Raw genomic sequence first — 12,177 nt, 5'->3', positions numbered from 1 at the left:
ACTTTGTACCGGGAGAACAACTTGGTACCTACATCATTTTGCCTGTATATGATTATACTTGTAGCCAGCATTCCTAGAATGAAATTGGTGACTTTAAGAAAATATGCATTTGTCATTTTGTTTCAAGTCATAAACTGTCCTTCATACAAGACTATGTCATTTATACTCTCACCATGAATTTATATGCTTGCCTATTTCTTTATACTTTTGCTATAGCGTATAATGTTTTTTTCTTTTTTTTTTTTTGCTCTTTGCTCTTGTGAAAGGTGAATTTTAGTAACTTGGGGTAGATTTAATTTGATTTGTATGAGTAAGACTGAGTATCTTTCATGTTTAATATTCATAGGTATTTCCTTAGATCCCACCTAATGAAATCCTTTGCTCATTTTATCCAGTAATTTGAGTATTGTTTATTTCATATGCAAAATTTCCTTACATACCGGGATCTATATACTGATTTTCTCTTCTGTTTTATTGATCAGGCTGCCTTTACATGTGCCAGGATCATGCTATTTTGATTATTTGTATTATATTTTCCTTTGATAATTATTGATACAGATTAATTAAATGTGGATCTTATATTAAGCAAACTGGCAGAACTTTTTAATTAATATTTATTATTAATTTCTGTTGAATTTTCAAAGTAAATTTTTATATCATCTGCCAATATGAACAATATCTTTATCCCATCCCATTGCCATTTAGAAAGGATTTCATAACCTGTCTTTCTGCTCACTACTGTCTTCTTCAACTGTGACTCTTTGCTTGAAATAGCCCCAATGGGAACTTGTTCAGCTTCATTTTAAACTTCATTTTACTTTATATTTTTTATTCTCATTATTTCCAATTGGTTCTTATTTATATGCTTGTTTCTGTCCTATGTTCCAAAAACTTCTTTATCTTGGAGATTTTTTAAAAAATTGTGAAGTCTTAACTTGCCACTTTTAAATTATTTTTTTCTATATTAGTTCTTTTTTTTCCTTCTTCTGTTCCTGAGAGAGTTGTTTTTTATTAATATCTTGGCTAGTGATATACCTGGGGGGAAAGGTGAAACCCATGCCCTAGCTTCGTTACTTTGAGTGAATTGACTATGGCTCTATTCAACTAAAATCTGTCCTCTCCCTGCAGAAGACCAGGTCAACTCCAGATATTGCTTTTAACAAGACCTCCATCCCTCTGTTTTACTTTCTTAATCCGTGGACAAGAAGTGTGGTGCAGAAGGTGAAGCAATCAGGTCTTTTAGTGACTGTGGGCTCCTCATTCCCACCTGGCCTCCCATAGGCAATAGGCTGGAAATGGGAAAATTGAGGAGGAGCCAGGCAAACAAAATGAGAATGAGAAATGGCACATCTAGAAAGCTCTTCCCTCAGTTACCTGTTTTCATCATAGTTGGCTCCTGGATTTCCTCTGTGTACACCCCAGACACACAACCATGCACTAAAGTCTCAAAGACTCCTGAAGGTTTCCCAAGGTTTTTTGTGTTAGAGTTTGATCAGTTTCAAAAGGCTTTCTGTCTTAGAATACATTTGATGCTGGATTCAGCAGAGAGAGATAGAAGCCCGTGCTAGTTTGCCATCTTGTCAGGAACTCATTGATTTCTCCCTTTTTCCCCCAAGTTGAATCTAATGGTTAGATTTACACACACACACACACACACACACACACACACACACACACACAGAGGCACACACATGTAAACATAATATCCCTGAATGTCTTATTAGTACATAGCTTTGGAAGTTGATTTCATATTTTTAAAATATGGTTATTATGATTATCAGCTCACATAAGGGAAGAACATGGAAAAGGAATGCTCCTTTTCATTTAGAGAACAGAAAAACTAAAAATCAACCCAAAAAAGCAACCACAGAGCTTTCTGTGTGGCAGGTGTTACTAAATTTCTGCATGTACTCTATCATTTAATTTTCACACGTAAGAATTCTATTAAAATTCCTTTTACTGGGGAGGAAATTAAATTTCAGGAAGCTTAGACAAGTTGTTGAAGATTACATTGGTGAGAAGTGGAAAAAACCAGGGCTGAAACTGTCAGTCTTTTTTTGCCTTCAGCCTGGGCTTTGCCTGGATTCTAGGCATTCTAGGTCCAGATTATGTTTCTTAATATTTACATTAGTACAGGGAAAGCAGTTCACTCAAAATAGCTTAGAATGTAAATACTTTTATTTTTTAAAGACATGCAGTGTACCTAGCATCCAGTGGAAAAATAATTTCTCTGAAACAGGATAAATAAATGAAAATATTTTATTGCATATCCAAACATCTATCAAGGTCACAGGGAGTAATTTTGAAATTTCTGATGCAATCCCCATTCTTTAGTTTATTTAGACCTCCATAAAGGCAGAAAAAGACAAAATAGAAATCAGATGACTTTCTAGCCAATGTTATTTTACAAAGAATCACAAAAATCCCTAAATAATGTTGGAGTAGGATGAAAGGGAATTGCTTGCAATAAGTTTTGTGGTAGAGATATTTCTAAAATCAGGTGATAACCTTCTTCAAGGCTTCGTTTATGTCTCACAGTAATATAGATTCCTGGTATTTAAATTTGAATATGACTGTGACAGTGAAATCATAGCTCTTTTCTATATGATTTTCTTATTATTCCAAGCTTAGTAGTGCTAGATATAGGAGAATTCAAAAGCCTAAAACTTAATAATTGCTAATAATCCCTGAACCAGTGTTCTGTGAGTCACTTTTTGGTTTTTATTTTTTATTTGATGAAAACAGTACTGAAATTTAATTACAGATACCTGCTTAAAGTGTTTAGTATATGAAAGGAGAATTCCATGACAGAGGAGCTTGGTAAAGTCCATGGGGTCACAAAGAATTGGACATGACTGAGCAACTAACACCTTTACTTTCAACTACTTAAAATAGATACAACCCAAGGAGGGTGCTGCTTTACTCTCTGGAGTTCCAGCTCCAGAGATATATATTCATAGCTTATAAATATTAAAGCAAATAATCTTTTAAAACATCATTTCTGCCATGACTTAAAAACATGTACACAGATTTTCATTTTTTGATTGTTACTCAATTTAAGCTTCAGAAAAATTAGTCAACAGCTCATCAGCTGAAACTCTAGCAGAGATAATTTGGCCATCTATAAGAAGGTGTAAACAAGATAAAAGATAATTGAAAAAGGAATGTTCATACTTTCAAGTGGAATTTGGCTTGCAAAATGGGAGGACACTTTATTCATAGTGTCCAGTGTTTGTTATATATATTAGAAAGATTCAGACTATGAAGACTCTCCATATGAAAAATAAAGAGAAATGCTGTATATAAGATGGTGGATGAATATGGCTCTTTCACAAGGTTGTGCTCATTTACCTAATATGTTAAGATAGTCTCTTTTGGAGCTTACCTTTACCAAATCTAGCAATTAAAATTCCAAAATCAATCTTTAGAGACTAACTGAGATTAAAGAGTAATAAGTAAAATTTACCTTGATGGTGAATATTCTCTTATTTGTCCCTCCAAACAAAAATGGGACATAAAATGTATTCATGTCAGTGATTTTGATGTCTTAAGTACTAAAATGAGAAAAGTAAAATTGGATATGTAAGTCAACTCATTTGGCCCTGTTGGAGAAAAAAGAACCTACAGGCCCAGAAATTAATAAGAAAAATATCACTTATAGGTTTGCATTACAGGAGTGAAAGATGGATATGCTCACATATCAGAGGCTGGGGACCATCCACCCCAGTTCTTTAGCTCATCCAATTTCTGGATTTTCTTTATAAACAAGTAAGACAAAGAACTGAGTAAGACAAAGACCCTGATGCTGGGAGAGATTGAAGGCAGGAGTAGAAGGGAACGACAGAGGATGAGATGGTTGGATGGCATCACTGACTCAATGGACATGAGTTTGAGCAAGCTCCAGGAGATGGTGAAGGACAGGGGAGCCTGGCATGCTGCAGTCCATGGGGTTGCAAATGGTCAGTCATGACTGAGCAAAAGAACAACAATAACAAAGACAGAGAATCATTTTGTGAACATTAGTTGGGGAAGAAGAATCTGAGATAGAAATGACATTTAGAGACACTCAGAATAGAGAGAAAAGTGGACTGTGCCATGTTAGCAAACTTTCAGAAGCTTGAAAGGGCCCTGACTACATGAAGATTCAGGATTTCCCTTAACATATTAACATGTTTAAAATCTATGTGCTGTGCTGTGCTAAGTTGCTTCAGTCATGTCTGACACTTTGTGACCCCTGTGGACTGTAGCCTGCCAGGCTTCTCTGTCCTTGGGATTCTCCAGGCAAGAATACTAGAGTGGGTTGCCATTTCCTTCTCCAAAGAATGTTTCAGACCCAAGGATAGAACGTGTGTCTTATGTCTCCTCCTACATTGACAGGTGGGTTCTTTATCACTAGCGCCACCTAGGAAGTCCCTTAAAATCCATAAATCCAGGGAAATAAAAGATTATAGCCTTTTAGAATAAACACCCAAAAGAGATGTCCTATTCATTATAGGGGACTAGAATGCAAAAGTAGGAATTCAAGAAACACCTGGAGTAACACACAAATTTGGCCATGGAGTACAGAATGAAGCAGGGCAAAGGCTAATAGGATTTTGCCAAGAGAATGCACTGGTCGTAGCAAATGCCCTCTTCCAACAACACAAGAGAAGACTCTACACATAGACATCACCAGATGGTCAACACTGAAATCAGATTGATTATATTCTTTGCAGCCAAAGACAGAGAAGTGAAAACAAGACTGGGAGCTGACTGTGGCTCAGATCATGAACTCCTTATTGCCAAATTCAGGCTTAAATTGAAGAAAGTAGGGAAAACACTAGACCATTCAGATATGACCTAAAACAAATCCCTTATGATTATACAGTGGAAGTGAGAAATAGATTTAAGGGACTAGATCTGATAGATAGAGTGCCTGATGAACTATGGACCGAGATTAGTGACACTGTACAGGAGACAGGGAGCAAGACCATCCCCAAGGGAAAAAAAAATGCAAAAAAGCAAATGGCTGTCTGAAGAGGCCTCACAAATAGCTGTGAAAAGAAGAGAGGTGAAAGGCGAAGGAGGAAAGGAAAGATATACCCATTTGAATGCAGAGTTCTGAAGAATAGCAAGGAGAGATAAGAAAACCTTTCTCAGTGATCAGTGCAAAGAAATAGAGGAAAATAATAGAATGGGAAAGAATAGAGATCTCTTCAAGAATATTAGAGATACCAAGGGAACATTTCATGCAAAGATGGGCTCAATAAAGGACAGAAATGGTATGGACCTAACAGAAGCAGAAGATAAAAAGAAGAGGTAGCAACAATACACAGAAGAACTGCACAAAAAAGATCTTCACGACCAAGATAATTGTGATAGTGTGATCACTCACCTAGAGCCAGACATCCTGGAATGTGAAGTCAAGTGGGCCTTAGAAAGCATCACTACGAACAAAGCTAGTGGAGGTGATGGAATTCCAGTTGAGCTATTTCAAATCCTGGAAGATGATGCTGTGAAAGTGCTGCACTCAATATGCCAGCAAATTGGGAAAACTCAGCAGTGGCCACAGGACTAGAAAAGGTCAGTTCTCATTCCAATTCCAAAGAAAGGCAATGCCAAAGAATGCTCAAACTACCACACAATTGCACTCATCTCACACACTAGGAAAGTAATGCTCAAAATTCTCCAAGCCAGACTTCAGCAATACATGAACCATGAACTTCCAGATGTTCAAGCTGGATTTAGAAAAGGCAGAGGAACCAGAAATCAAATTGCCAATATCCGCTGAATCATCGAAAAAGCAAGAGAGTTCCAGAAGACATCTATTTCTGCTTTATAGTCTATGCCAAAGCCTTTGACTGTGTGGATCACAATAAACTGGAAAATTCTGAAAGAGATGAGAATACCAGACCACCTGACCTGCCTCCTGAGAAATCTGTATGCAGGTCAGGAAGCAACAGTTAGAACAGTTAGAAGCAACAGTTAGAAATGGGGACAGGAGTACATCAAGGCTGTATATTGTCACCCTCCTTATTTAACTTCTATGCAGAGTACATCATAAGAAATGCTGGGCTGGAAGAGCACAAGCTGGAATCAAGATTGCTGGGAGAAATATCAGTAACCTCAGATATGCAGATGACACCACCCTTATGGCAGAAAGTGAAGAACTAAAGAGCCTCTTGATGAAAGTGAAAGAGGAGAGTAAAAAAGTTGGCTTAAAGCTCAACATTCAAACACCTAAGATTATGGCATCCAGTCCAATTACTTCATGGCAAATAGATAGGGAAACAGTGGAAATAGTAGCTGATTTTATTTTTGGGGCTTCCAAAATCAATGCAGATGGTGACTGCAGCCATGAAATTAAAAGACGCTTACTCCTTGGAAGGAAAGTTTTGACCAACCTAGACAGCATATTAAAAAGCAGAGACATTACTTTGCTAACAAAAGTCTGTTCAGTCAAGGCTATGTTTTTTCCAGTAGTCATGTATGGATGTGAGACTTGGATTATAAAGAAAGCTGAGCGCTGAAGAATTGATGCTTTTGAACTGTGGTGTTGGAGAAGACTCCTGAGAGTCCCTTGGACTGCAAGGAGATCCAACCAGTCCATCCTAAAGGAAATCAGTCCTGAATGTTCATTGGAAGGACTGATGTTGAAGCTGAAACTCCAATACTTTGGCCACCTGATGTGAAAAGCTGATTCATTTGCAAAGGCCTTGATGCTGTAAAAGATGGAGAAGAGGAGAAGGGTATGACAGAGGATGAGATGGTTGGATGGCATCACCAACTCAATGGACATGAGTTTGAGTAAACTCTGGGAGTTGGTGATGGACAGGGAGGTCTGGCGTGCTGCATTCCATGCGGTCACAAAGAGTCGGACACAACTGAGCGACGGAACTGAACTGAGTTGCAGTCTTTGTCTGGGGTGCAAACTCCAGGGATTGCTTTTGTAGTTCTAATTTTTGACTTTTTAAATACATGACATGAATGTACATATTAAAAACAAATGATTCTAGAGGAGCTGGTTTTTTCATGCTCAACCTCTGCCATTTCGTATGTTAACTCTTACAGTCCCGTCAGTGAGTAGAAATGTGAAGATTTCCTGATTTCTCTGGAAGTGGTCTCCGAATTACACCAATTTAAATCTCTTATACTATATTATTATTAATATTAATAATTAAGAGTGGAGAGCTTTATAGCAATTTGTCAAGATCATTAAAACATTACCTTTCTACTGAACTTGAGATTTTATAGACATCATAAAGGCATTTTAAAGTGAATGTAACAATTTTTAATATTTGCCATATATGTAGAAAATATTTTTCTAACATGGTAGTATTTAATGAATTATTATGTTGTATTAAGAGGAAATTTCTACTTAAATGAGAAAAATGTTGAAAAACTTCTTAGGTGATAATTATGCTGTAGCAAACTGTTGTATTATCACTTGGAATGGGGAGAAAATATGGAGAGAAAACATCAGTTAGAACATCTCCATATACTGAAAAGTATTTGGTGAAAAACTCTCCATGACGAATGTGTACTTAACACAAGCAGAAACTACAGTATAAAGATTCAGAAACTGAAGATATTTTTGCATTTGTGTTTTGCCATCATTGTTATCTTTACCTTTTTTTTATTCTAACACTCAAAGATCTCAGGGATTTGCATGGTTTATTTTATTGGAATTTCTTTAAGTCTAAAGCAGTTGAGACACATTAACAGTTATTTTGGTATTAGTTTCATGGTAACATCATTGAGGTTATTTTGAGAAGATAACATGCTCATTTTTCACTTTGCTAACTCATACTTAACATATCATAATCACCAAATGCTTTCAATACTTATATTTTGGGGACCCATTACCCTTTTTAAAACTTGTTCATATATATTGCTTTACTTTAAAAATGAAATGTATACCATTAGAGAAAGGCATTTTGAAGCTAGGCTTGATATAGGCTTGATATATACTATTTTCAATCTTCACTAATAGATAAAAATGTTCCATTTTCAAATGTGACACTGTAAGCATTGTTATCTGAAAGCAGGGAAATTATAGTTGATTGTGCTTTGTCTCCTCAGATAAATTTACAGAGAAAAATGAGAGTTACTGGTGTGATTACTCAAGGAGCCAAGAGGATTGGAAGTCCAGAGTATATCAAATCCTACAAAATAGCATATAGTAATGATGGAAAAACCTGGACAATGTACAGAGCGAAAGGAACCAATGACGACATGGTAAGACTTCCATGTCATGCTTAATTTGAACCAAACCTGTCATACATAATCTATTACCAAGTGACTACTGAATATTCAAAAGTAGTCCTATGTTGTTGAAAATAAATTTATGGCTTTTTTAATAGGACCAGTGGTGTGTGGAGAGGGTAAGGAGTTATCCCAAATTATCAGTGTGTAGTAGCAACCATTTAAATCTTCCTCAGATTTTAACTGGTGGGACTATAAACACTTTATCACAAGGTTAGCATAGTCCTGTGCATAACAGTTATTTTAACAATAGTCAGCTTTCAATTTCATTTTATTGCTTTGACAGATGATCCTTCTCCTTAAATAAATACAGATCAAAACTGTTAAAGAAAAAATAAAATTTTTAAAGAGAAACACCGAGTTATAGAAAAATTAACTATCTCTCTATTACTTAATATCTTAATATTGGAAGAAATTTTTGTTATTCTGCAGAATAAAATATTCTAGAGGAATATTTATCTGTGTGCATCTTACATAATGATATTCAGTATCTCCTTTGCCCTTTCATATATTTCCAATTTTTTAATTAATTTTAACACAAATTTCTAATTTTAAAAAGCAGCAATGTAGTTCATTCCATTTAAAACTGAATCATTAAAATAGACTGATAAATTTTATGAAAGATTTTTTAAATTAACTTCTTAAATGAATGTAAATAGGTTTTTTGATTACTAGGTTATATAAAAGATAAAGTGAAATGAGATTTAAAGGAATTAAAAATAACACATTTTAGCATTTAAATTTTAGAGATAAATTGGTTTTTCACTGAAGATATATACATAAAGGAATGAGTCTCTTATCCAATGATCTGGGACTTGAGTACTCAGACCCTAAAGCATCCTAAATTTGATCACAGCTTGGAGAAGGAAATGGCAACCCACTCTAGTACTCTTGCCTGGAAAATCCCATGGATGGAGGAGCCTGGTAGGCTGCAGTCCATGGGGTCATGAAGAGTTGGACACGACTGAGTGACTTCACTTTAGAGAAACTAAGTGATCAGGAAATAACACTGAAGGCTGGTTCCTAAAACAACATACATAATTACCAAGTAGCAAAATAAATAGATAGAGCCAGATCCTGAACTAAATTGAGGAGGCATTTCCCTTTAGAAGCATTCCATTCTCAAGGACTGGACTTAAATTGATAAGCCCAACATAATAGGGTATAGATTAAGCCATAGGTTACAGTGGTTTACAGCTTTAATGAGGATTCTATCTATAGGTTTTAGATTTGCTTCTGATGGCAAAGTAAGTGAAAGTTGCTTAGTCATGTCCGACTCTTTGAAACACCATGGACTGGGTAGTCAATGAAATTCTCCAGGCCAGAATACTGTAGTGGGTAGCCTTTCCCTTCTCCAGGGGATCTTCCCAACCCAGGATTGAACCCAGGTCTCCCGCACTGCAGGCAGATTCTTTACCAGCTGAGTCACAAGGGAAGCTCTGATGGCAAGGTGCTCTCTAAATGCTCCAGACCTCTAAATTATTTAATCCAATCTTTGAGGGATTTGGTTGGGTAGGATATAGAGTCAATATTTGAAAATAGGTTTTTTTAAAAACTGCAATTAATAATTTTAAACTCTGTTATTTCTTTATATAGGTATTCCATGGAAATGTTGATAACAACACACCGTATGCTAACTCTTTCACACCCCCCATAAAAGCTCAGTATGTGAGACTGTATCCCCAAGTTTGTCGAAGGCATTGCACTTTGAGAATGGAACTTCTTGGATGTGAACTGTCAGGTGAGTCTCATATCGTCTCTTTTTGTATTCTCTTTAAAGGAAAACAAAGCACAATTGTATGTAGTGTGTTGCTAGCTTGCAGTTTTTCAATATTCATAGATGTTCATTTTTGCTACAAAATGTCTAAGGCTTGGTTCAGTGAGAAGGAGCAAGATTTAGAGGGTAAAAGATAAACAAGTTCTAAAACACACTACAGAATAGGATTAATGTAGAAGGGGCAGTGTATTTCTTTTAGTGGTAAAGAAAACACAACAAATTTTTACTGGAAACTCTTGTCAAATTTAAACATGTCTTTTTAATTTTAATAGGAACTATGAGTTATGTTTTATGAAAATTTCAGTGAAAATTGGAATCTGCCTGACCTCATAAATTGCAGTTACACTTATACTGTACAGCATAGAAAAGTAAGCTTTTTGTTTGTACATCTACCATAAGCATTTAGTTTCGTCTTTTTTTTTTCTTTAGGTTTTCCAAAACATGTAAATCTATCATTGTTTCCAAGGAGACAATACTTTAAAAACCAAGATTGCTACTATGAATTCCTAGATTGTTATTATCTAGCAACTTACCTATTACCCAAAAAGTGGTTTTTAAACACAAAGATAACTACCAAAGAACTCAAATTTAAATAATCCTAGGCCTCCTGGAGCTTCAAGACTAGATATAAAAATGAAGACTTTATGACTGGGTCTCTCAGTTGTTCACTTTCAATCTAGGTAGATTCTGCACTAAACAGAAAATCTTGCCCAGGCATTTCACTGTGCTGTATTTTTGGTGATGACTCTTATATTTTTGTCATAAACATTTACAACCCTCTTTGTCACTATGGCCTGAAATTTTGTTGAAACTGCTGTATTTTTAAGAAAACTAAATATCCATGTGTGTCCCACTTTTTAGTGTAACCTCCAAGTATGAGAGCCTTTTATATTTATAAACATTCCATTTAGGTAACACATCCCTGCAAAGAGACAACTGAGAGCATTTTGTTCATTTCAAAAGGCTGCATGTAATGGTTAAAATGCACACTTTATATCTATTTACCTTCTTGAGTTTATTTGTGATGTTACGAAAGGGAATGGTTTTGAAGGAAATGCAAGAGACTGTTCAGAACAACCAAACTTTAAGTGAACCCTCTACATTCAAAGGGATTACGGGCATTTGGGCAGATGAGTGAATCTATTTTAAGAATCACACTTTCATACTATATGTGGGTTTCCTTTATGAAGCAATCAATGGTATAGATTTAGTACCATTAATTACCCCGATAGGGATGTTTTCCCTATTTTGGTAATTCGAGCAGGCTTACTGACTCCCCGTAAATCTCGGCAGAATTATTGCTGCACAGTGTTTATCTTGCGTGTCACTGCGTCACCACAGGCCAGTATCATCCTGAACTCATTCATCATAAAGCAATCAAGAGGAAGCCCTCGTGCGATGAAGTCTGCTGCAAGTTCTATGCTTTTTAGTTGGTGAACATCACCTTCCCCAATTTTTCAGTCTTTTAATTTCATGAAGGCCAGTCTCAGACATGGCACAGTTTACACCCTTAAGATATGAATATGTTTTACTTTCAAGTTTGACAAGAGATTATACCTGACCCTTTATGGATTTTTACATTTTCAGAAAGAAGTCATACCCCATCTCCTGACCCCACAAATTTATTTTAAAAGTGTGTACAGGGAATGATATCTCTTAAGGAATGTTTATAAAAGCTAGGGCACCTCAACTGTAAAAATAATCAGTTGTGTTGTTAATACTTTATTCTGTTCAGCTATTGTCCATCACATGGATATACATTGTGCATGCTGGTGAAAGATTTAACGCTTCTGCTAAGTCACTTCAGTCGTGTCCGACTCTGTGCGACCCCATAGATGGCAGCCCACCAGGCTCCCCCATCCCTGGGGTTCTCCAGGCAAGAACACTGGAGTGGGTTGCCATTTCCTTCTCCAATGCATGAAAGTGAAAAGTGAAAGTGAAGTTGCTCAGTTGTGTCCAACTCCCTGCGACCCCATGGACTGCAGCCCACCAGGCTCCTCTGTCCATGGGATTTTTCAGGCAAGAGTACTGGAGTGGGGTGCCATTGCCTTTTCCGGAAAGAGTTAATATGTATGTATAAAATATTATGGATGAGAAGGTAAATTCATGGTATGAGGCAAATTGGCAGGATAGACTAGCTATAACACTTGGCAATA

The 12,177-nt window shown here is 36.2% G+C and overlaps 1 protein-coding gene across 1 annotated transcript in view; it reads left to right on the top strand.

Moving 5' to 3' along the window:
- Positions 1-12,177, top strand: part of EDIL3 (EGF like repeats and discoidin domains 3) — a 481,313-nt gene that overhangs the window by 333,098 nt on the left and 136,038 nt on the right. The window contains exons 7-8 of the mRNA XM_052643446.1: positions 8,062-8,217; positions 9,841-9,985. Coding sequence (XP_052499406.1) covers positions 8,062-8,217; positions 9,841-9,985 — 301 coding nt within the window. The remainder of the gene's footprint in view (positions 1-8,061; positions 8,218-9,840; positions 9,986-12,177) is intronic.

The sequence above is a fragment of the Budorcas taxicolor genome, chromosome 7 (genome assembly GCF_023091745.1).
Source record: "Budorcas taxicolor isolate Tak-1 chromosome 7, Takin1.1, whole genome shotgun sequence".
In the NCBI taxonomy this organism is placed as follows: Eukaryota; Metazoa; Chordata; class Mammalia; order Artiodactyla; family Bovidae; genus Budorcas; species Budorcas taxicolor.
Note: the sequence above shows the minus strand (reverse complement) of the source record. Positions and strands in the feature narration are given on the sequence as shown.